A 25,741-nucleotide genomic window follows, 5' to 3' on the forward strand; every position below is an offset into this window, starting at 1 on the left:
GAAATCACCTAACGTCTATATTCACCCTAAAAAATTTAAATTAAATAAAAAAACATCTCTTAACCTTCAATTCAGCTCAAGGGATCAACCGCTACATGGGTATCCCCGCAGCAGTAACAGATACATCCCTTCCTCACAATTCTGCTTCATCTGATCCATTGTCAGTACTCTGATTATGGAAAACACTGGGCCATCTAGTGGCAGAAACAGAATTGAGTATTGGGTTGATGTGGATCATTCCTCAGCTTCCCTCACTCAGTTTTGATTGAATCCCCTGTCTGTCTGTCCCCCAGCTGTCTGTCTCTGAACTAAATCTGCAGACAGGCTGAATTTGAATCCCTCTGGATACCAGGGTTTTTGGGTAAACTATTTTAAAATCCTACAAGGGGATATTTGAATGTGAGCTTCCCTTTGGATCTCTGAAAGGCCAACCAAAGTGCTTCTACACTCACCTCTACCTCTCAACCCTCTCCCCCCCTCCCCAGCGGGTCAGGGTTAATGCAGTGTTAAGTAGAGTGTTAGGGTACCATGACACAGAGGTTAACTAGTGCAAATAGCATTTCATTGTCTTCAATGTCGTTGTGTGGTCCTCTAGCACTCTATAAAAGACAGCGGGATGTTCTCTGCATTGTGTCTGTCGTGTGCGATGTCGTGAAACTTTTTTTTTTTTCATTTTCCTCATACGACCCACGTAGCACCCCTTGGTACTGTCGGAACTTTGTTGAATATGATTTGTGTGGTGGTCGGTGTAAATATTGTTTCTTTCTTCATCGTTAAAGGTTTGTCTTTTTTCCACATAACACCATGGGATTTCTTCCTTTTTGCTGTTGAGGCTTATTGTGTCACAGCAACATGTTGGGGTCAGACAGTAGAGGCGTCTGTGTGGTGGGTGGTGGTGGTGGTGTGAGAGGATATTTCTTTCGCTCCTCTCAAAGATCCCAATGATGAAACTTGTCTCTTGTCTTTGTACTTGATTTTTTTTTTTTTTTAGATATGATGAATGGATCAAAGCAGAGAAGATTGTGCGCCCCGCCAATAAGAACGTACAAAAAATAAAGCACCGCAAAAAGATAAAGGTACGAGTCTGGAAGAGTGGTAACTTTACAACTTAAACCTGGTTTGATGCCGTGAAATGAATCGCTGACTGTGTTGAAATCCTGACAGAACAAAGCGGAGAGGGAGCGAGACAGGTTGGAGAGGCTCAATGACAGAGACGTCCTCGGCCCTTCGCCCAACGCTAACCGCCTCCCGCGCTCCAAATGTGGCCTGAGTCAGGATGTCTTTTCCAAGATGGACGAGGGTGAGGACAAAGGGACTCAGCAGTCTCCAGTCAAGTCTATAGAAATTACTTCTATCCTCAATGGCCTGCAAGGTAGCAACACTCATTAGCCTGTAGTCTTCATGCACACTTATAGCAGCTTAGGACTGTGTCTCTCTGAAGTGGTTTATTTTGTATGCCTGTTGACATCCTGCTGAAACTAACACAAGTTATTTCTCGTTTCGCCTCAGCCTCTGAGATGTCCACGGACGAAAGTGAGTGTGAGGATGAGGAGGGAGAGCGTAATGAGGACGATCGCCCAGGTTGCAGAGGCAGCCCCAGAAAGGCCCCACCACCGGAGGCCCCACAAACGTCAGAGTGCTGGGAGGGCCCTCCTGAAGCATCCAAACCTTCCCAAGTCTCAGGGAAGCACCAGGATTTAGTTGGTGCAGAGAGTGCAGATGTAGGGAAGCGCAGAATTCAGCCGGAATTAGAAGGAGAGGCGAGCAACAGGAAGAGGAAGTCGGACGGCGTGGCGGAGAGGTCCCCGAAAGGTCAATCCAAAGCTAAGACTCGGAGCACCAGGAGTGCCGATTGGTTGCCTGGAGGCTCTCCCAGGAAGCTGGAAGACAGAGTGGCCGGGCCCGGGGAGGAGAGGGGAGCCTCATCCAGCAGCAGTTCAGACGACGAGGGTGCAGCGCCGGCCGAGTCCCAGGCTGAGGAGAGCGAGAGAAGCCGGCCAAAAGCCAAAGGTTCCCCTTCCAAGAAGTACAACGGGATGAAGGAGAAGACCAAAAGTGGCAGGCAAGCTGGCTTCTGGGAGATTCCTGAAAAGAGGGCCAAAATGTCTGGGAATGCAGAGGAACGGCCAGCTGTTCGCTCTAAAGGCCAAAAGGATGTATGGTCCAGCATCCAGGCCCAGTGGCCGAAGAAGACGCTCAAAGAGTTGTTCTCAGACTCGGACACAGAGGCCGCCAATTCTCCTCCTCCACCTGCACCGCCGTGCCTGGAGGAGCCGAGCGTCGAGCAGGACGCCGGACCCGAGGACGAAGCCTCAGAGGAGCATATGGAGAACGACAAACTACAGGAGTTTCCGAGCAGCGGCAGCAACTCCGTGCTCAACACACCGCCAACAACGCCCGAGTCGCCCTCAGGAGGAGGCAGTGCTGTGGAAGACTCTGGTCCGGCGCAGCCTTCCTCCCCACCACCGTCCATTCCCCCCGCCTTGCCTTCAGAGCCGGTTTCTGACGCTCTTCCCTCAGGACCCACACAAGAGGAAGTGGCCGGCGGCCGCAGTGAGACAGACAGCAGCACGGTGGAGGTGGAGAGTCTGGGTGGGGAGCTGCCAGACCTCCCTCAGGACGAGGGGGCAGGTTCCCCCTCGAAGGTGTTTGACGTCAGCCTCTCCTGCAGCAGCAGCAGCAGCCTCGAGCTGAGCAGCAGCAGCCAACAGGAGAGTGAGCAGAAGTCCAAAGGTACAGCCAATCTACTATTTTTCTTTCAATTACATAATTAATATTTTTTCTTTAAGATGAAATACTTACAAAAAAATACAAACCGACAACTCATTTCACGGTTTGCCTGTTCCCTCACAGTCTTCTTACATTTTCTTTGTAGCGTCTGTGAGTCAAAAGCGACAGAAAGAATCGCAGACGAGCGGAGCCTCAAAGAAACACAAGCCAAACCGCAAGAGCCTAGGTGTGCCTCCCAAGAAGAATAGGAAAACAGGTGAGCACAGCTGTAGATGGACACACTGCTAGCCTTCCCATTTTAAACACCATCAGTACTTTTTCTCATTTCCTGACATTAAATGAAAGATTTCAGGCGGCTCAGATAATGAGATTTTGCTCTTTTTTCCCACCTCAGCTGTCTTCCCTCCTCCAGCCAACAGCAGTGATAGTGAAGACCAGTCTGTTGTTGAGAGCACTGCCAAACCCACTGTCTCTAAGAACAACGCGCCAGACGTGAAGCCTGCCGCTTCGCCCAAGTGTCACGGACGATCTCCACCTTCGAGCCATAAGTACCACAAGCAGGCTGACGCCGACCACACCCAGCACAGAGACCACCATGGAAGATCGCCACGGGTGTACAAGTGGAGCTTCCAGATGTGTAAGTGTCACACGTTATTATGCCTGAGGGTATTGAATTGTTAACATCAATGTAGTTTTAGTTTATTTTTATTTTTTATTCTTTTTGTGATTTAGGTGAACTGATCCTACAACTAGTTTTCATTATATTTATTAAAGTTAAGTTTTATATATGTTTATGTCTAAGCCCTATTAAGGCGAGACACTACAGGCAAAAGCATTATTTTTTAATGCACGGCTCAATTTTGCCTCCCTAACATGATGGTTTAGTGAAAATATTAACAGTGGAAAGATAACATCCAAAATAGATATTTAGGTTTCTATTTCACTAAATGTGTCCATTTGTGCCTGTAGACTTTTCCTAAATTCACCAAAAGTTAGCATTAGATAATGCCTCATTTGCATATTTAATCATAACATTTCAGAAAACTCTCAATACAAAACATTATTATCTCAATGTGAGTAATAATAAACACTGATATCTATTACTTTAAATGTTTACCCTATTCACCTGTATGGAATACATATCTTTAAAGGGCGTGATTCTTCACTTCAGCAGCACTTACATACACCAAACTTTCCAGTTTCATTCCCATCTAAATTCAGAAAGTTTTCTGGGGAAGTTTCAAGGTTATATTTATTAGTTTAAATGTTTTTTCTGTTCCACTTAGCTGACCTTGAAAAGATGAGCAGTCTGGAGAGGATTTCGTTTCTTCAAGAGAAGCTGCAGGACATCAGGAACCACTACCTCTCTCTCAAGTCTGAGGTGGCCTCTATCGACAGACGACGAAAACGCATGAAGAAGAAGGAACGAGAAAGTGAGTCGGCTCTTTGTGGTCTCAACATCGCTGATTACCAGGATTCGGTGTAACGATCTGGGTGCATGCCTCTAATCCGACCATAACCAAATCCCCTTTCTTGTTCTGCAGGCACGGTGGCGGCTTCCTCTACATCCTCCTCCTCTTCCTCCCCGTCCTCCAGCTCATTGACTGCGGCAGTCATGCTGACACTGGCTGACCCGCCGGTGTCATCATCATCCTCCTCTTCTCAGAACTCTGGGGTATCAGTGGAGTGCAGGTGACAGGACAAGTCAGCGAAAAGCCACCGCACTAAGCACTTAACCAGCACCCCAGGGGTCCCCGCCCCCATTCCCTTCCAACAGGAAGGACAAATCACCCTACATACTGTAACTACTGGGGCACAAAAACCAGACCAGAGACAACAACAAAACAACGAGAAACAAGCACTATTTTCTATCGACAACTGTTTCCTTGGCAAGCTAATGGCACTTAAGTGCACTTTTATGAAGATTGTGTAGGGGGGATCAAATTTGTCCAAAAAAAACAAAAACAAAATTGTCTTTTGCGCTCTCCTTAATTGAACATTTATAAGAATTGTTTTTGCAGGCAATAATCGTTTCCATTTGATAAAGTTGTATTGGTAAGGGATGATTTCCAGCAACGACCCCTCCGTGCTCTGTCCTCATAGCTCAACACGGTACAGCCTGTGCTCGCCATGTTATTGTGAGAAATTCAGAGGGACACTGCCACATTGGCATTCAGAGCGTACGTAATGTAACTTCGCCATGTTTCTCTGTCCTCACTCATTACAAAAAGGCCTTCATGTGGTTCAACCTCAAGTGGTTGACGATGCTCTTCTCGTACAGGCATGTGATCCTGTACATGTTTGCAGTCGTGTAGGTGTTGATGGATAGGGTTTCAGACCATCATAGGTCCACTGACAGCCTCAGTGGATGAATATTGTAGTGCCTTTTTGTTCTTTTTCCATGGGACACTTTGAGAAAAGACCACACTTCTTTTTCTCCTGATCCTCTTTTCAAATCAGAGGGTCGGCTGGAATAATGTGTCCCTTTACAAAAAGACTGAAGATTGCTGTATGAGTGAGCAGGCAGTGAAGGGCTGAGTCTGACAGAAAATGATGGTTTTTATCAGCGTTATGGTAATTTTTAAAAAGTATAATTGTAAAAGCAGAACTCCTATACTGGATCACCCATAATCTACTACTGAATACTCATCCAGCTTGAGTGTAACTCTTAAGTTTGGCAGTATAAACTGTGCAATGATGGAGGTGGTCACATTACTCCAGTTCATCAGCCTTTTTGAAAGCCCATCTGCTTTATTTGATTATGTTTCCACCCATTTAATCCCCTCGGTCCCATCAACTTCACTGAAGATTTGTAACTGGATCAAGTTAAAGTGAAGGCAGCCATAGGAGGTATTTACAGCATGTACTCAGTACTTCAGAACACGTGAATGCATTTTGCAGTGTTTCAAACAAACATGAAGTTATTTAATTAAGTATACTTTTTGCTTTGTTAAATAAAGCAACGCATACTCTTTCCTTTTCTTTTCTAATTTTACTCATGATCAAAAATGACACGCCAGCTTCCTCTCATACTCATCCCTACCAAAAATGTTTGGTTCTGTCTCCTGTACTATGACCAGATTAAAAGGTAATGATATTGTAAATGTGCATTTATATCATAAAGTGACGTATGTGTATACATTTCTGAAGACATCTCCAGTGTTTCCTTTGTATAGATCCCTACTGTATGATAACCTGAAGTTACATTTTGTTTGGCACTTGTATGTAATTGTATGCTTTTGTTATACATTTGTATATTGAGAAGTGTTTTGAGTCAAGCTATTTAATATCTTGCACTGTTAATAACATGTACCTTTCTGTACAGACAGTTTTACGGTTTTAACTGCAGTTTGAGTGTAAATACTGAGGGTTACAGCATGTTTGTTCTCCCTTTGTCCTCATTCTTGTTCTCTTTTAGGAAGAGATTTATTTGAGTTCATTTAATTTTTGTTCTGCCTCCTTTTCATCAGTTTCAATACTTGTTTCTTTCCTTTCTTCCCTTTTTTAATGTCATGTTTTGCTTTAGTTTTTATTGTTTTGTTTTTTTCTATAGCTTGTGCTTGTAAGAGAAGAATGGTGGTTTTGGATGCGGCTGAATTATTTTCCAACCTGTACATGGCCTGAAGCTACAGCTGTATGAACCTGTATATGGAAAATGGTCTGGATCATAGATTAAGAGAAAGTAATGGAGCTTATTGGAAAAATGCTCAATAGTATTTATTAGGCTCATCTGATGATGGTCATTGTGTAATTTATTGTAAAAATGTAAGCAAAGCAGAAGCCTCTGTTTGAAATAAATGCCATAGTTTGTGAAGTATTCAGTGTGTCTCGTGCCATCAGTGGTGGAAGTTACTTTTACGCAAGTACGGTACTAAGTACAATTTTGGAGTACTTCTATTTACTAGTTTATTAAACTTCATACTTTATCTCACCCAATTTTAGAGGACATTTTTTACCCCAGGATTTGTTTTTAAATTGCTTCTCCATAACATTTATTTGCCAAATGTAGTTCCAGTAGAGTGACATTAAAAAATATATCTCTATCTATCTATATATATATATATATATATATATATATATATATATATATATATCACAATTCTTTAAAGTAGCTGTAATAAAACCACTTCTTAAAAAGCCTAGTCTTGATCCAGAGGTTTTAGCCAACTATAGACCGATCTCTAACCTTCCCTTGAGGTTTTTCAATTTAGAGTTCATCATAGCACAGAGACGGCACTGGTGAAAGTTACCAATGACCTTCTATTGGCATCAGACAAAGGACTTGTCTCTGTTCTTGTCTTGTTAGACCTCAGTGCTGCTTTCGACACTGTTGATCAGGACATTCTACTACAGAGACTGGAACATTGTGTTGGCATAAAAGGAACCGCACTAAGCTGGTTCAAGTCCTATTTATCTGAGCGATCTCAATTTGTACTTATTAACGATAAATCCTCCATGACAGCCAAAGTCAGTCTTGGAGTCCCGCAGGGTTCTGTACTTTGACCGATTCTATTCACCTTATATATGCTTCCTTTGGGCAATATTATAAGGAACCACTCTATAAACTTTCATTGTTATGCGGATGAGACCCAATTATATCTATCAATTAAACCAGACGAAACCAATCAATTGGCTAAACTTGCAAGCATGCCTTAAGGACATAACAACTTGGATGTCTAGCAACTTTTTGATGCTAAACACAGACAAAATTGAAGTTATTATACTTGGCCCTAAACGCCTCCGAAACGCATTTTCTAATGACATAGAAGCTCTGGATGGCATTAATTTGGCCTCCAGCACCACCGTAAGGAATCTTTATCGTTATCTTTATCGTTATCTTTGATCAGGATCTGTCTTTTAACTCCCACATAAAACAAATCTCAAGGACTGCCTTCTTTCATCTACGTAACATTGCAAAAATAAGACACATCCTGTCTCAAAATGATGCAGAAAAACTAGTCCATGCATTTGTTACTTCAAGGCTGGATTACTGCAACTCAGTGTTATCAGGTTGTCCCAAAAAGTCACTTAAGACTCTTCAGTTGATCCAAAATGCAGCGGCACGTGTATTGACAAGAACTAGGAAACGGGATCATATTACTCCTGTATTAGCTGCTCTGCACTGGCTCCTGGTAAAATACAGAATAGAATTCAAAATCCTTCTCCTGACTTACAAAGCAATTAATGGTCAGGCTCCAGCATATCTTAAAGATCTCATAGTACCTTATAAACCAACTAGAGCATTGCGCTCCCAGACTGCAGGGTTACTTGTGGTTCCTAGAGTCTCTAAGAGTACAATGGGAGCCAGAGCCTTCAGCTATCAAGCTCCTCTCCAGTGGAACCAGCTTCCAGTTTGTGTTCGGGAGGCAGACACCTTCTCCACATTTAAGAGACTTTCCTTTTTGATAAAGCTTATAGTTAGGGCTGTCTCAGGTTTGCCTTGGATCAGCCCCTAGTTATGCTGCTATAGGCTTAGACTGCCGGGGGACACCTCCCTTCTCTCTTCCTCTCCCTCTCTTCTTCTCCCTCTCTATCTGTATGCATTTATGTAAATGTATGTTACTAACTCATCATCCGGGGTATCATCCCCGGAGTTTCTGTGTCTCTCATGTGGCAGGTTGCCACTGATAAAGTTTACGTCAGGATCAGGAATCGTGGCTGCGCCTGCTGCCCTGGTCCTGCTGGACATCGGAAGCCTTTTTGTACTATGTTGTTTATCCTGTACACACGACATCTATTGCACGTCTATCCGTCCTGGGAGAGGGATCCCTCCTCAGTTGCTCTCCCTGAGGTTTGATTTGATTTTATATATATATATATATTTATATATAAAAAAAATTATATATATGTATAAATAAAATATATATATATAAAAAAATATATATATAACAAAATATATATAAATATATATAAAAAATAAAAAAATATATTATTTAACATTGCAATATGTGCATTATATTGTATAAACTTGTCATGTTTTATATATATAAAAACATGACAAGCTTATACAATATAATGCACATATTGCAATGTTAAATAATAACTCCCCAACAGTATAGATCGTGTGCATGTGACGTCACGCTTATGTCCCAACCCGTAAATCAGCCATGTTGGTTGTATACACAACCAAGACGGCGCCCGTTCGCGTGGGAGTTGCTGCAACGCTTCGTAATTTTCTTTGTATTTAAACGTCTAAGATTGAAAGAAAATGCCAATCGTGTGCGCAGTGTATAATTGTGGTAATAACGCTACTCGTGACCCAGAGAAACGGTTCTTTAGATTTCCTAAAATCATCAAAAACAACGATCTACAAAAGAGGGATGAATAGCTGCCTACTGAACGCCGTAAACTGTGGTTTAGCAACATAACTCGTAAGGATGTAACAGAAGAAAAAGCACAATTCACCCGTGTGTGTGTGTGTGTGGCGTCCACTTTATATCTGGTAAGAGCTCATGCTAAAGCTATGTTTTCAATGTTTACGTTAAACATTTGTGCTTGATATACCCGAACACTGTAAGACCTTACTTCTCCATATCGCTGACTGGTAAATAAGGCACTTTCTTTACATGTGATGGCAGCCATTTGTTCTTTTCTTCTGTGCATGTTTTTGTTTGGCTTATTCTTGAGACTACTTCACTTGCGAAAAGCAAAGCACCAATGTGAGAACATGCTTCGCTTAATCCAGCCATACAATCACAGTGTGCGAGGATAACATCGCCGCTCTTCTCACTCACAAACCACGGCTTGAGCGGTGTATCTCGAGCTCTTTGAAAGTGATTTACACGGCACGAGCACCCTGTCATCTTTCAGTGGTTTGGTAAGAAGACTACCAACCCAGCCAGAAACAAAGAAATTATAAGCATCTAAGCTCTTGTATGCCTTCACTTGTGCGTTGGTTGCCCACGACGTTTGTAGCACAAGGTAGTTCACAATATCCGGATATTCAATCGGCGGTAATGAATCTAAATCCTCAATATAATCCGACGGCTTTAGCGTGTACGGGTCACGGCCGCACATTTGGACTTTTTCCTCTGAATCTTGCCTTTGCAGAGGACTCCAGAGAGTCACAATACATTGAAGAAGTCGGAGTTGTATTGCTGTTGTTGTTCGCTTTAGACGCCATTGTTGATTTGTATATCATCCAACATGGCTTCGCACGCAAACGTCACACAGTTTTGTCACGTGTTTGCACACTATCTATAACAATTTAACTTTATAACGATGAGTAGTTAAAGTGAACATTAAAATGCGGCTTAAGCATTAAAGCTTTCGAAGTATTTTTGTCTTTGATACTTTTATTTTCGAATGAAGTATGTAACTTTAACAGCACATTCAATACTTTAATATTTAAATGTTTTTCCCTGAAGCAAAATTGAATCGTTTCTGCGTCATGATTGACGCACTTCCGCACGGCGCACTTCCTTAGCAGCGTGCTAGCTGCCGGACAGCTAGTGTGCTGCGTGCCGTACATGTGAATAGTATCAGATATGACGAGCGGTCGGACGAGCGCGGTAGTAGTCGGGGTGTGTGGAGCCTTTTTCATCGCATACTGTATTTATTTTGACAGAAAGCGACGGAGTGACCCTCGCTTTAAGGAAAAGCTACGTGAACGTAAGTGTTTGAGCTGCAGGGAGCGGAGGAAGTTGGTTTAGTGAACAGGCGACTTGTAGCATAGCATGCTAGCTTCGATGTGGCAAACAATCCGCAAGGACACTGCATCAAAAAAAGTCTTATTAGAGACAACGCTGTGTTTTCATTTTAGAATAACTGACAGTATACAGTGTAGAGTAACATTTAATGCTACTTAAACGTGATTGTCCCTAGCTACCGTTACGTAGCCGGGTTGAATACTCGTGCAAGAAACACGCGGTAGCTAAAAGCTAAACTTGTAACCACGTGTTTCCCGATTTGTATCTTTACAACAGCAAAGTTAACATACCAGCACAGTCTAAAGCCACTTTTGTCTCGCAGGTAGAAGCAAACAAAATCATTCTAGTGACAAGTCTGGACTGGCAAGGGTAGGACAAATTATTTTCAGATTTGTGTTTCTCACTGGGGCCTAAATGCATTTCTGACACTTTTGTTTAACTTTGAAGCTTCCTGACCTGAAGGATGCAGAAGCTGTTCAGAAATTCTTTCTGGAGGAAATCCAGCAGGGAGAGGAGCTCCTGTCGCAAGGTAAGCCACGTGTCTGTTCAGTTTGTTCATACATCTAATATGTAACCACATGTGCACGATACAAGTAGAGGGCACTGTTCTCTAATACATCATTCAGAGAAACAACCTGCCACTTCTACTAAATTATGTAATGTATAATGTTTTCATTAGGCAAGTCGATACTTTAGCAATCTTTAGGAGTAACATATTCCTCCTCTCATAATTTGCGGGCCCCCCTTTCTCATTCCTCAATTTTCTAATCCTAATTCCAGGTGATTTTGAGAAAGGTGTGGACCACCTGACTAATGCAATTGCAGTATGTGGCCAACCTCAGCAGCTGCTTCAGGTGCTCCAGCAGACGCTGCCGCCTCCAGTCTTCCAAATGCTGCTCACCAAACTGCCCTCCATCAGCCAGGTGAGGATTTCTTACATCTCCCATTTAAGAATATTTTTTTTTGCCACGCATCCTTAATAAACCCCCTGGTTGCTTTTTGTGGTCTCTGGGACAAGAAAGGGTGCAAGATCAACCTTAGAATTTTCCAAAGCTGAGAGCCATGTGACAGTAGCTCTTGGCTATTTCACCTCTAAGACAAGTGCTAACCATACAAAGGATTGGTTGTTAATTTCCTGTGTAATGTGAGAAATCTGTACACAAGTTTGCTATTTTGTAATTGGTGCAATACACTTTTTGGCATAACCTCTAAGATTTTTGTTTTTTCAGCGAATCATCAACTCTCAGCCTTTAACTGAAGATGACGTCGAATGATTGTGTGCGAAATGGAAATCTGCTAGGTGAGGATTTCTTACATCTCCCCATTACAACTTCAGTGTGTAGTTTATTTGTTGTATCGGTGGCGCAGCCTTACTAAACCCCCCAGTTGCATTTTGTGGTCTCTGGGACAAGAAAGGGTGCAAGATCAACCTTAGAATTTTCCAAAGCTGAGAGCCATGTGTCAGTAGCTCTTGGCTATTTCACCTCTAAGACAGAAATGTTAACGTTACAATTAACTGGTTTGTCATTTTCTGTATAACGTGGACAGTTTTAAACAAGTTTAGCAGTTCTATAATTGCCGCTATACTGAAGTATGTTATTTTCTGTTTCTCAGCGTATCATCAGCTCTCTGCCTTTAACGAAGATGAAGTCGAATGACTGCGATTGCAGATGAGATGGAAATGGGATGAAGTCTCAGGCACTGATATTTGTGCACGGTTTGGTACGTGGGACTGCAGTCGTGCGCCTAATTATGACAGGGCTCGACCTTTGGACATCAGGTGATTGACCCCCCTCTATCATGGCACTCCGAGGGTAAAGAACCTCATCACGGTTACGTTTCTGGGAAATGTTAAACGCATTCCATCTTTCTAATTATGTACCACCGGCTCATGTTTTTCTAGCAATATTCATTCCATTAATTTCCCTCAAAAGTAATGATGTGCTATATTTTGGGGGCTTTGCTGGTATGTTATGTACTAAATAAAAAAACGGGGGGGTGTAAACGATTCGTTACATACTGCTGCGCAGTTGATATACATGTGAAGTGTGTAAGAGTGCCTCCACTATACTTGAACACTTCTCTGTGCACTTAAGTTTTCACATTTGTTTTGTCAAATTATGTCAGTTAAATGTTATTTTTATATTCCAGTCTTTATATATATCTGGACATATTTTTGTGTGTAAAATCCTACAATAAACCATGAAAACGCACTTTGAATTTCTGAGTTTCTGTTCGCCACTAGATGGCAGTAGCAATGCACAGGAGAATTTACAGTTCTGAAATGTGACGTGGGCAGTTTTATCTATTCGGAAAGCTGGAGTCATATGGCAGAATAGTGTTATGTGCAGAAATCGAGGACAATTATAACTTGGGATTTAAAAATAACACCACAGACAAAGGCTTGTACTAGAAATATTTTAAGGAATATGAAAGCTGGTAATGTAATCTCATGGGACTTAATACCTCTATGAATGTTAAATATGCATAGGTACAAAAAAACCTTGAATTTTGACCTCCAGTGTGTTAATGAATGATTGACACTAGGTAAGATACAGAGACACTGCCTGAGCAAGGTTACATTTCCCTCTTGAGAGTACAGTATATGTTTCCAACCTGCATGGTGAAACCTGAGCCTGTGAGTACATTGAGCCACAGTGTCTTTATTGTGAATGACGTTATTGTGTGCAGGAGAGCGAAAGTGGAGCAGCTTGTAGGGGAAGGGAGTAGGTCTGGTTGAAAGTGTCTCTTGGAAGACAAATGGAGCTGTAATTATTTTTATCCCCGTCTGCAGCTATTTTTCTAAGGGGCTTTGGCCAGAGCAACCGGGGCCTGGAGGTTGCCAGGAAACAAGAGCAGGGGAAAATAGTTTTTCTACATTAGGAATGAAAATTGAACGGTGGCCCAGAAATGTCGAGTGAAGACTAAATGGTAGACGGTGTTCCATTTTCCATTAACTCATGTGCTCGCTCTGCAAGTCTTTTCTTCAGCGGTCCTGCTATTTTGCCATTTTGGTGAAAAAGGAGAAGCTTGTCAAGAGTCGTCTGGCACTTGTGTGAGTGTGTAGAAGAAGTGACTCATTGTTAATCTGTCCTTTGGGGAGTGCAAAGGCGAAAAATAACAGACTGTTGGAGGTCAAGCTTGAGCTGTGGTCTGCTGCTGGCGCTGTCGGGTGGGAACAGGTTCAGACCCCCGCACACATCCACCACTGGCCTGCTCCTCCTGCAAATAAACACTCAGCTGCTGCATGCCAGTACTCTGCAGCCTGGAGAGAGCTGAGGGGTCACTGAAGGATACTGCTCTGAAAGCATGCCATCAAAACAGGCCATGACACAGTTGACACATTTCAGGATGACACAGCAAATCTTTTGTTTTTAACAAAAACAAGCCCCTGCTCTGTGTCATCAATCCTTAGAAAAAGAATGCAATCAACGAGGCACTTGTAATTATGTTTATTTAATGTTATTCTTTTAATTGCATCACTGCTCTATTTGTGTGTATGCATGGATTATGAGTCAGCTCTTCATATCTCCTGAAGCAGGCATGCAGGGGAAGAAAAAAGGGAAATAAATAAAAGAAACTCCCTCTTCTTGTGCAGTAGGGGGAACTGTTGCTCCAGGCAGTGTGTGCAGAATGGTGAAGGACAACTGAATGGAGAGAGCACAACAGCTCCAGTTGACAGCAATAACAATGGCTGCGCCTGCAGCACAGAGACCATGTGCTCAGGAGGGGAGATTTTTTAACAGTTTGTAATCCTTTTTTTCCTAATGTGCTCTCGATGACAGACTGTTCCTTCATTACAGGCGCAGGAACTAACCTGTTATTGAAGTCAATGTTAAAATCCCAGGATAAGGCCGAGCAAAGCAGTCTGACTGCCGTGTAATTTGTTTGCACGGATGCCGATCGTATGTCAAACGTCGTATTGGGAATATTATTATCACTTGAGCTCCACAACTCATTACTGGAAATCCTGTCAACAAATTATCCTCAGCAGTAATTACCTTTGCTGTGTTATTCCAGTTTGTGAGTTTGAATGTCAAAGCTTGATTACGGCTCTGAGTGCCATACATGCACAGACTGGGTATCTGGCAGGGTGGAGATGTCTGGTTCCGTACGAGCAGCTGTGTTTGGGAGTTTTAAGGCAGCCAGAAATAACTCTGTTGTACGCCGTTGCTATGGCAGCTTCACGTAGCTCTGTAAAGCAGCACACAATGCTGCACCATTGGAGAGAGTTAGAGCAGTAACCTCCCAGGGAGGTATGTGCTACTGATCACTGACTGTTAGGTGGAGGCGTCCGAAGAGGCCTGAATGTGCTCCTGCGTCTGTGTTTTGGAACATGTTTTCCCACCAGCCTGATGCCCTGTGTTGCTGATGTCACAGCTGTGGTGACAGAGTCTGCAGCCTACTGTACGTTGTCAAGGAGAGGTCAGAAATATGAGACATGTCCAGGCGGTGCCAGGCGGCTACAATAAAGAGCACGGCTGCTCCCTTCTGCACTGCCACTTGTGTGCACGGCAGCAACACGGTATATTAATTACCCAGAGCCTTCTCCTCTGTCATTCACCAGTGAAGGAATGAAGGAGAACATTTTTTTTTAAGGCACGTCCTTAAAATAAAGCAGCACTACGTGCTCGGAGTGTTAACTTCCACACAGATGACCCATTTTTCCATCTCAAAGGGTCTGAGGATGGGTGGAAAAAAAGAGGGGGGGAGCCAATCACGTGAATCTAAAGCAGGCTACAAATCCTGGCGGATTTCTCTTCCTCTGTAGGGCAATGTCTTACTGTCAACTGTTTTTCCATTTCTCTGCTGCTCTCTGCGGCCCTTCCTCTATGCAGGTTTCCTCCCTCCTCCATGTGTAAACCCAGTCTGTCTATTCATCTCTGTTGTTTACATTCCCAGTGAGTGTGAGCTGCAGGGTGTGGACAGCCGACCCCCCTCCACCCAACACTCTCTAATACCATCCTGCCCCCCCACCCTTCCTCCACCTATCTCCTCATCACTAGATCCCTGATAAGGCGGAAATTCAATAGCACTACTCTGCCCGAGAGTGCATCACGTGACCTGTCTGTGAAATCCTGTTTACGTTGGGGTTTCAAACAAATATTTTGGTCTGGTAACAAGCCGAATGGAGCTGAATTTATCATGAAGCAGAGACTAAACATAACAGCAACAGTGCCGCATGGGAATGGGAGAAGAAAATAAAAAATATATCGCTCAGCATCAGTTCTCATCCTGTCATCAGTATTATCTGTGCAATCTAGGCTAGGAGTGAAACGAGAAGAGGGAAGTGACACGTACGCTGAGCAGGAGGGTGAAGAAAGGGTTAACTAAGCAGACTGTGTGCACAGTTTTTTTTCTTCTCCTCCCCACCTCTCTCTCTCTCTCTCTGATCTGCCTTCCTGTCTCACAGGCAGTGCAGTGAGTGCAGTGGCTTTGAAAATCATGAGAGAGTCAGACAGGCTTGTTTTGCATACTGTAGGTCTCCTGCATTGACTTGTAGCAAATCCCTGCCCTCGGGAGGCATGTCAGAGGGGATTAATGGGAGGGCTGGGGCCTCACAGAGTTTCCCATTGTCGCAGCCCAGTCCTGCACTGTATTTTCATCCCGCAGAGTGAGAAAAGAGCGAGCAGGTGGGGCGGTGCTGGTGGAGGGAGGATTGAGCTTGTGTGTGTGTCAGTGCACGGGGGAGAGGGAGGGGGTGGGGGGGTTATACAGTGGTGTTATTTCCCTCTGCCCTGATTCTTTGGAGCTGAGCTGAAGGAAGGGGAGGAGAGTGTAAATAATGTATTTGGAGCGGCGGGGAGCTGGAGCTTGACCTAGCTCAGTGCAGGGAAGGGAAAGGGTTGAGCAGCCATGCTGCTGCACAGGAAGCTGGATGCTGGAGGGGGCATGGATGGGGGTGTAGGGGAGCAGAGGAGAAACTGTACGAGCTACAACAACCCTGCTGTGGTGCTCTGGGGAATGTGGGGCCTCTGCAAGAATGTAGCAATCCTCTACTTCCGCTTAGTGCTCTCAGTGTTACCAAGAGCAATAGTTTGCTGCTGCAGACTGCCATTAAGAATGCAACATAATAATGTGGTAATGGGAAATGCTATTTCACAACAGGCCTGGGGCTGCTGGGGATTCAAATGGTTTCTCAGGAGAGGCAAAGCTTGGAAACTGGAAACCTCACGTAGCAGGACGGAACAATCGTTTTAGAGATTTATCTCAAACTAGTTTGCACATGTTAATCTAGGCTGAAATGTCCTTTTAAATGAATAGTTCAACAATTTGGGTTATAAGCTTGTTGAACTTATTGCCAAGAATTAGATGAGAAGAATGCTTTTATTTAGTAAGCAACAGCAGTCAGTTATCTTAGATTAGCATAACAACTGAAAACAGCTAGCGTGGCTCGGTCCAAAGCTATCAAAATCCACCGAGCAGAGCACATTTTCATCTTGCATCATTCACGCAGATTTGACTGCAGGAATATTTGTGTTTATTTGCCCCAAAAAGCCGTTGTACAACTGTACTGACGTTAAAACCTCAGCCTCTGAACTAAAACTCCAGTTCTTGCTGTCATTTCCCTCCAGTCTCCCTCATGTTTCCTCTTGTCTCTTTGTTTATTCAGGCAGATTCTTACAAGCAAATGTTTCACTCAAGTCAAAATAAATTCGACTTGCGGAAATGTGTCAATATCTGCTGCCCCAGGCAAATTTGTGTCTATTTATATCTTTCCTTTGCCTTGCGGTCACGCTGCCTAGCCTATATACATTTGCTTTGTGTTCTGTCTGAAAACACACTTGAGCTCACAAATGAACATGTTATATCTTAATAACCGAAGTGTATCATTTCCAATTCACCATTTTTTGATGGGGGTTGTGTGCTGGCCTATTTCTTGACTGGTGTTGTGTCGAAGTCTATTTCCTGGTCCCAAATCTCTCTAACCCCTGTGCTGCTGGATGGATTTTGTTACCTTTGAATGAAGCCTGTTTTACCGTTTCTAGTCTTTATGCTAAGCTAAGCTAAGTGATGCTAGCCTGGGCTACCGACATAAGAGAGGTATCAATCTTCTCATCTAACTCTCAGCAAGAAAGTGAATAACTGTATTTCACAACATGACAAACTTTTCCTTTCGAGGCTCCCCTCCCTCAGCACGCCTCGCTTTGAGTGTGATGAAACTTGCACTATTAAACCATCAGCTCTGTATTTCTCTCCGTGTCGTTCTCTTCTCGTTCTCCCTTGGTGCTCCTGCTCTTTTCTTTCTCCCACACCTGCTATGTTTTATGGCAACCATAAAGGGGAGCTTAACCTTGAAACATGACAGAGCAACCCCAACTCCCACAACTACAATCATCTAAAAAAGAAACAACAAAAGATTGCTTCTGCTCTCCTTTACATGCGATGTAACCTCGGTGTAACTTTTGCATTTTATCATCTTTTCTTGGACTCGCAGAACTCTGCTGCCGTATCACCCTGTGCAGCTACAACCCACTCGTTCGCCCGAGAACTACAAAGTGGGTTTGACGCCTTGCATCTTGTGTAACCGTGGTCTTTGAAGACTTTGGCTTTGAGCTCTGTGTCTCATCAATTCCCTACGCAAAGCTAAATCTGAATCTGAGGCGAGCACATAAGGGGGTAGCTTATCTGCCCAACTCGTTTAATGTTATTCATTCATGCACACTATTTTTATGACAGCCTGTGCATGCAGAACTATTTTACATGTTTCTGTTGTTTATGTAACCATCTTCAGTGCATATGGATGTGTGTGCATGATTAGAGATGACAGTACAGTAACTTCTCAACTTGAGGGACAGGAAGCACTGGTTGCTTTTGTAGGATGCGGGAAAAGTGGCGCCTCTCTTCTTACATTAAAGGAAATGTTCTGCGTGGAAGTGAAAGCTGTCATAGAGGAAGAAAATAAATAAATCTGATCATGAGTCTGGCCAGTTGTGGGTCTTTCTGGGTCATGCTTTGATGTTAATTCACGTCTGAACAGAGCAGAATGCAGAAAATCGAGTGAAACGGATATTTCCCCCCATTTCCAGTCTAGCCGCACCATAAAGTGAATAGTAGTATCACAGCAACTTCCTGACTTATTTGTCATCTGGGGCCCTGGATTTGTCACATCAAATCTGCTTTTCTCAATGAACCGGGGGACCGAGATTACAGGCTCATAATCCGTGATATAATAACGACGAGTCGGGTTTTGACTCTCAAATGAAAGTCCTCAAAGAGGCAGCGTGGAAATAGAGCCACGACGTACGCAACATCTGATTCTCACGCTAGTTCTTTTTGTGTCCTATTGGATATACGATTTCCCTCTGCTCCCCCCCCCCCCCCCCCCCCAATCCATTTGAAATACTGGTCAGCCTTGCGATTGTTCGGTGAACCTAAGCTGTCGAGCCAACCGCTCTTTCCTATCCTTCGGCTTTTCACTCACCGGCAAATCCTCTTCAAGGCTGAGATGATCCACGTTATCTCCGTCTGATCATCCTACATGGAATTGATTGGACTGTTCTCACAATTTTCTTCCCCATTTCATCTCTTATATTTCAGCACACACTGTTGATTTATGTTAGCATAGTGCCGTGTGAGCGCACAGTAACATATCCCCAGTCTGCTTTGAGTATCAACTGAGCTACGTCAATATCCCCCATCTGACCTATTTTACACTAAAGCCTTGATCTCCCTCCTTGTTTGTTTGGAGTCTATTTGCAGCCACTGTGATGATTTGATATTATTTCCTAAAATATGAGCGACTTGTTATGTTTGTTTTCAAACCGCAGTACTACTTTCATTAGCATATAAAAGGCTTTTTTATATCCTTATCTAGTTTGAGGTGTTTCTCTCCATAAATTATTTCACAGGGTAGGGGGAGTCAATCACACGGATAAGTTCTTTACCATTTAGCTTCACCCAGAAAGCCAGAATCCCTGGACTTGATTTGAATTTTAATGGGCTTGTAGATGATTAATGAATCAATTATTGGATACAGCATCTGATCTCTGGGCGGCCACTGACAGCTTTTCAAATTGAAAGAAGCACAATCGTTGCGGCGGCTGCATGCTGCCAACTCAATGTGCCTCTGTAATTATAAATGCATGCAATAATTAACAAACAACTCAACTGCGAGGTTGTTACACGCCGGGTCATCTGGGGTCAGCGGCAAGGGCTGGTGGAGAGTGGAGCTCGCAGATTGCACTTTGTCCGATAAGGACGGCAACGCAGATTGAGTTAATCTCGTGGGGGAAAATACATTGTAGGCTTTTAGGCTCAGCGTGAGGTGTCTATCTCTCATATTGCTCAGTGAAAGCACCCACCCCTCCCCCCAACACCACCACCATCCACCCCCCTACTCCATTCTTTTAGAGGGACGGCTTGTTGACATCCATTAGGAGGTTTCCCAGCATTGCGCCAGGCCAGGAAAGAGGGCTAATGATGTAATTCCCTCAGAGATGACATTAAAATGTCAAAGTGCCGCAGCTGACATCATCCTTTTAGCACACATTTTCCAATAGTATACATTTGTCTTCCTTCCTTTCCCCCCCTTCTTTCAGCTTTCCTTCCTGGAAACTGGAGCTCCCCACCCATCCCAGTGCCTCCAGGCTCTACTTAGGTGTGCAGCCACATGATGGAGGACAGACTGGAATAAGAGGAGATATTGTCAAAGCGTGTCTTCCCCCGCAGCTATAAATGCCCTGCTCCAGAAAGCAGTGTTTTGAACAGGCTAAGTGTGTCGCGTTACATTTATCCCTCCCTTTTTTTTTTTTTTAAAGCTTCAGCTGATGCTAATTCATCTTGTCTGTACAACAAAGACCCTCACGCCCTCATTCCTCCACCTCTTTTACAATGCCTACCACATGTGGGAATGGCCTCTTTAGGCTAAATATCTGCATTTATCCTGTTTAACAAGTGTGATCCGACCACGTTTTGATCGTGTTAAGATGTGTGACAGATTGACGAGAACATCTTGTACAAAGTGCTTTCTTTACCCGCCTCACGCCTTTCACGCTGGTCGACAAACATACTGCTTTTCCAGAGAAATGGTAGAATCTGTATTATATTTCTACGAGAGAGACTTGACAGCTCTCTATTCTTCAGCCCAGCGAGTGGGCAATAATGGATGCTTGAAGGCAGAGTAAGTAGACGTGAACTGGAAGCAGAGAAGGAGGGCTGCGCCTCACTTAATAATGAATCAATTGATCCCCCTGCAGATGATGGATCTGGTTGCCATGGCGACAGATGCAGTGTTACCCGGAGCGTGGAGAAGAGGTTTGTTTCCCCAGATCCATACGCTCAAGGCTGTGAGCGGATCTTGGCTGTGAATGGTGACGCAAGACGTGACAAATAAAGGAGGTGAAAACTGAAAATATGAAGAGGTGGATTAATGCAGCCAGATGGATATTCTCCAACGATGAATCACTGTGCACAATCAGCAATGCATCACATCATAACTCCAAATCTATATTTCTATATTTTCTAGACTAGACTAGAGTGTAAAGATGCTGCAGGTGCATGAGAATATATTGCCAATCTCTCCCACATTGATTAATATGGCCCGTTGCTCCTCTGATGGATGTTACAGCAGCGAGTCAGAGCTGAATACACATGTGGGTTTTTTTTGTTGTGCATGTAGTGCTGGCTCCCAAAAAGAAGCCCGACATGTTTACCGTGTCTGGATGTGTGCGCACCGTTGCCGTGGCAACGTGGCTGATGCTGGGTCCAGCTGGGACCATGTTGCCAAGTAACAGCTGAGTTATGAGAGTGGAGGACAGGAGTGTGGGCGTTGGGGAGGGGGAGGGAGGGAGGCAGAGAGGGAGGAAGAATACGAGGGCTTCTACAAAGAGAGCGAGCAACAAAGACTGCAAGCATGAGGGGGAAAATATCTCGTTTATTTAGGTTAGAGCTCTCTCTCTCTCCCTCTCTCTCTCTCTCTCTCTCTCTCTCTCTCTCTCTCTCTCTCTCTCTCTCTCTCTCTGCGCCTTCCTGCCACAGAATATTAATACTTTGGGTGCATAACAAAGCAGCTTTAATCTCTGGAAAACGAACACAAACAAAATAAGTGATGTGTTGCATACTAAACAGCAGCAGCTCTGATAATTCCTTTAAAGAACAAAAAAAATTGGAGTAATGAGTGTGTGTGCTGCACTGACCCTGCATCTAACAGGACTACACAGAGGGCAGGGAGCCTGTAATGACTCACAAGCAGGCAGAAATATATCAGAAACAGTCCAGCTCCGAAGCCCTCGGCTGTAAATGATCGTGTGTCCTTGTGGTTCAGGGAGCTCGGGCACGGAGCTGCACCGAATGGCCCCGTTATTGAGTCAGCTCTGGTTTAGCATACGGACAGGGAAGGTTACACTGAGCTCAGTCTCATGGCTGTACAGTGGAAATGTGGCCTGTAATACCTTATATGAGTTAATATTAGCTGGTCATGCTAGGATTCTTCCAGGTTACACCCACAAAAGCCACCTGTGTGTGAGATGATTAAAAACAAAGGAGGATGTGTTCTTTACGATGCAGCTACACCTCTGACCTCTCATGATCATCTCCCCCAAGCCTTCCATCGGCCTCATACTCACAACATGATTATGCATTTTTACTGTCCTATCAGTGTTGTCTCGGGCTTCCTGCTCAAATGCTTTTGTCCGTGCTCATTAAGAACACATTTTCCTATCTTCCGCTGGCTGAGCAGTCTGATTTGTTGCCATGGAAACTGATCATGAAATGCCATGGTGCTTCATTTGGGACTAATTGTCACCCCCAAACAAACACACACGCACGCTCTTAGAATCACACTCGCTCGCTGAAATCACAGCGTTTGTCGCTTTCTTTTGTTAGAATATTGTCATGCTCCAGTACTTCTCAATAGATAATAAACCTACAAACGACACAAAGCCCCTGAAATCCTGCAGAAAAATAGCTGAAAACAACAAACTCCACACAACAACACAGCTATTGGAGATCCAAGTATGCTTGGTGAACTGTTTGGCCTGGGAAATGTGAAATTTGACACTCAGGCTGATGTATTCATTCCTCGGCTAACGGTTGTGTTAAGTGACATCAAAGATCAGAGGACAGCGTGTCCGTCAGGATTTGTGCGCAGTTCAGGAATTACAGGTGGAGACAGGGCGAACCAGAAAAACAAAAACAATAGAGCCAACGTGGCCCCATCTTTATATAACAGAGCTTGCCTGTGGCGATTGTGCAATGCGGTGCAGTTGTCTGGGCTGATGTAAACAGAGCCTTAGTGCCTCTGGAGGCTCAGCCATGTGCCTTGATGCAGCAGTTATGGGCACATGCCCTACTTTCATAAATCAGAGTTGGGGGAAAAAAGGAAACAGCGTGAAGGGAGAGGAGAGGAGGAGGGGAGAGCGGTGAGAGGGGATGCCGAGTGAGCAGGAGAGGGAGGGAGAAAGAGAGTTTTAGATGGAAGGAGGGGGGGGGGGGGGGGGGGGGGGGGTTGAACAAGGCTCATATTGATGTTCCAAACACAGCTGCAGGCGTCAGCTGACTAGCTGGCCTGAAAGAAGCCTGGAGCTCTGCCTCCTGCCTTTATCAGCTTACACTGTGACCTTTCTCTCTCTACTGGAATAGATCCCCCACCCCCCTCTAAACCTAACCCCCCTCCCCTCCATATCTGGCCCTTTACCATGCACTGTCCACACAGAGTCTGGACGCTGTCTGTCCTCTCTGACATGTGACTTCTGCCGGGTGCTTTTTTGTATCTGCATGCCTTTTTTCGGCGCATCAGCACTTTCATTTGTCTCACATGGCTCGGTTTTCAAGCCTCTCCCCACGCTCATACACAACTCACCATGAGGTCACCAATACTCCTCACATCCGCACCCGACAGCGCAGGATAAAGAGATAGCGATGATGAAGGGCTCGGTTACTTTGCAAATACTTGTCAGTTCAGCAGAATCGTGTGGCCCTCTCGTGTCAGATTTCTGGGAAGTGTTCCTAGAAATAAAGACAGAGATAAAGATTTGGATGCTATGCTTATGCTGACAACTTAGTTTTAGGAGTTTTCTTTTGTGAACCTGAAGGTAGCAACAGTTCAGGGTGAGTTTGAAGCAGCAGCTGTCGTCGAGAGTCCGTCCCTGAGGGCCAGAAATTGGCAGAGGTAACTGTCAATCACAGGTCTGCAGGCCTCATGGGCTTTTTCTCAGAAAGACGCCCCCTCCATGCACACACACACCTCCCCTTGATGACGATCTTCAAGTGTTACTGGATAGTGTTTCTGTGGGAGCTGTCCACCCCCACACACACACAGCAGCGCCTCCCTCTCCTCCCCACCCAACTGTTTGCAGGAAACACTCATCCTTCTCTGGAGATGTCGCTCGGGGCGGCTCATGCACTCATAAATCCTTGGCTCCTTTTCTGGGAAATGAAGGGCTTGAAAGATACATACATACACACACTGAGAGTAAAGAAAAGGTGGTGGGGGGGGGGGGGAGACGTAGAAAACAGTTTGCCAAGTATATCTCCAACTCCTTTTTGACAGTGAAGAGGTTGGATTGAGTGTCTGCCTCCTGCGGGAAGCAAATAAGGAGCGTATTCTGCGCTTCCCTGGTAACTGAGTGAGAATCGGAGACACTGCGTTGTCTGGGCAGACCTCAGCGACACCAAAAACATCACAGGAATGAGAAGTGTTTGGCGGTGGAGGACAAAGAGGGAGCAAATAAGAGGGAATGCAAGGGAAAGAATACAAGCGTTTAGAGGCAGCCATCGCCGCCTTCAAATGTCACTCAGCTCCTGGGTTGCACAATAGAACACAGCTGTTGCTGAGCTCTGAACTGCAGCTGTCTGTCTCTCGTTGGCATTATTTGCATGTACATGTGGTCACGGGTTGTGCTTGAACATGGGGCTGCTTTAAAGTTCTATAGAAAGATTGAACAATATTCCAATGTAAGAGTGTGGATCGAGGTCACAGGAAGTTGCAGAGAGACACATGAGTAGGTGGCGAGTATGTCAGATGTTCCTGATTTAGAAACCCTCAAGCAAGAGGCACGGGGAGGGGCAGGGTGGCAGAGAGGCAGCAGTGCTCGGTCTAGAGTGGGCTGTAATGGTTTAGGGTCAAAGAGGGGAGGGACATGAAGGACATAGCTGCGAAGGATATTTCACTCACAAAAATAACAAACTCTCATCCGATTGAGTGTTAGAGACGAATCTGGAGATGAAATTTGATTGCTTTCCTGGGCGGGTTTGTGGCGACCGCAGTGTCCGTCGCGCCCGAAAAACTCCTTCAAGTGCCTCATTATCGGTGTCATCTGTGGATCATCGGAGAACATCTCATCCTCGTCTCGGTTGCTTTTTGATCATCCTTTCAGACAATGCGCCATTAGGACCGGGCTGATTTTCTAAAGCACAATTACTCAAGGGGAGACTCATTAGCATATCAGAAAGCACAGGCGTGACTCTGCAAATAAAAGAACACATTAGATCCCCCCTACAATATGTTTCAATTATTCATATAACATAAGAGCGAGCAGATGGAACCGAGTCACACCTGGATTTGTATTCAGCTGAGGAAATGAACATTTCTTGAGCTCTCACTCGAACACTCCAGATCGCATATTGTACGTTTTACTCTGTGTCCGCCTGCTTTGTCGTACACAGGCGATTAAGTAGCCTGACAATACGCCTTACTGTCAATATGCCCTAAATGTCACTTTTCACGCTACACCATTTTGTCACAGTAGTTAAGAGTGCCACCCTGGGTGCCTAGTCAGCGCCTGCTCAACTACACAAGGCAGGCCTCCTCAATTATTCATAGGAGGGGAAACGACACACATGTGGTCTCACTTTGCATTTGTGTGTGTGTGCGTGTGCGTGTGTATGTGTGAGAGACAGATGATAGCATTCCCCACAAATGATGCTTCTTGTTCAGGCATTTTAGCGAAAACAGGGGTGATGAAACAGCACACAGCTCAACAATGAAAATGTCAGTCGGCGCCATTCATCCTGAAAACGCCATCAACAGCCATTACCGTCCACCCTGGTGATAAATGAAGGCACCTCTGCCTGAGCGAATCAGATGACTCAGCAGTATGTTACAGGAATTTGGACGGAGGAGAGCAGCCAGAATATCGACGCTCTTGTTTTTGAGCGATGTGTGCATTAAAACATTGTAAACTTCAGCTGGAGCAGAGAGGGAGTTTCCCTGAATAATATATCAGCCCTTTGACTCAACCTTACTATTTTTTTGCATGCATGAGTAAATTCCTATGCGTGCTTGTCTGAGCGGCCACCTACTGCAGTGCAGGGCTCCACGTCGCTGCTGTTGCCGTACATAAAGAATGTGTGGATATGTGTGTATGTGTGCGTGTGTCAGCCACTGACTTTGTGTTCATTCCACAGTAAATTGATCTGGC

At 44.4% G+C, this 25,741-nt stretch overlaps 2 protein-coding genes and 2 non-coding genes across 4 annotated transcripts in view; all 4 read left to right on the forward strand.

Moving 5' to 3' along the window:
• Window positions 1-6,547, forward strand: part of arid4b (AT-rich interaction domain 4B) — an 8,209-nt gene extending 1,662 nt beyond the window's left edge. Inside the window, exons 2-8 of the mRNA XM_029450201.1 lie at window positions 992-1,076; window positions 1,165-1,372; window positions 1,510-2,733; window positions 2,876-2,986; window positions 3,125-3,367; window positions 4,017-4,163; window positions 4,275-6,547. Coding sequence (XP_029306061.1) covers window positions 992-1,076; window positions 1,165-1,372; window positions 1,510-2,733; window positions 2,876-2,986; window positions 3,125-3,367; window positions 4,017-4,163; window positions 4,275-4,426 — 2,170 coding nt within the window. The 3' untranslated portion in view covers window positions 4,427-6,547. The remainder of the gene's footprint in view (window positions 1-991; window positions 1,077-1,164; window positions 1,373-1,509; window positions 2,734-2,875; window positions 2,987-3,124; window positions 3,368-4,016; window positions 4,164-4,274) is intronic.
• Window positions 6,548-10,099: 3,552 nt separating this feature from the next.
• Window positions 10,100-12,592, forward strand: tomm20a (translocase of outer mitochondrial membrane 20). Its single transcript, XM_029449880.1, has 6 exons — window positions 10,100-10,341; window positions 10,702-10,748; window positions 10,827-10,908; window positions 11,160-11,302; window positions 11,609-11,679; window positions 11,994-12,592. The coding sequence occupies exons 1-5, from the start codon at window positions 10,218-10,220 to the stop codon at window positions 11,651-11,653; spliced, it is 441 nt and encodes a 146-aa protein (XP_029305740.1). The 5' UTR covers window positions 10,100-10,217; the 3' UTR covers window positions 11,654-11,679; window positions 11,994-12,592.
• On the forward strand, window positions 11,348-11,482 carry LOC115020581 (small nucleolar RNA SNORA14). Its single transcript, XR_003833631.1, has one exon. It is a non-coding gene; the product is annotated as a small nucleolar RNA SNORA14 (small nucleolar RNA).
• On the forward strand, window positions 11,745-11,876 carry LOC115020580 (small nucleolar RNA SNORA14). Its single transcript, XR_003833630.1, has one exon. It is a non-coding gene; the product is annotated as a small nucleolar RNA SNORA14 (small nucleolar RNA).
• Window positions 12,593-25,741: the final 13,149 nt, after the last annotated feature.

This window comes from Cottoperca gobio, chromosome 15, assembly GCF_900634415.1.
Source record: "Cottoperca gobio chromosome 15, fCotGob3.1, whole genome shotgun sequence".
NCBI classification, from domain to species: Eukaryota; Metazoa; Chordata; class Actinopteri; order Perciformes; family Bovichtidae; genus Cottoperca; species Cottoperca gobio.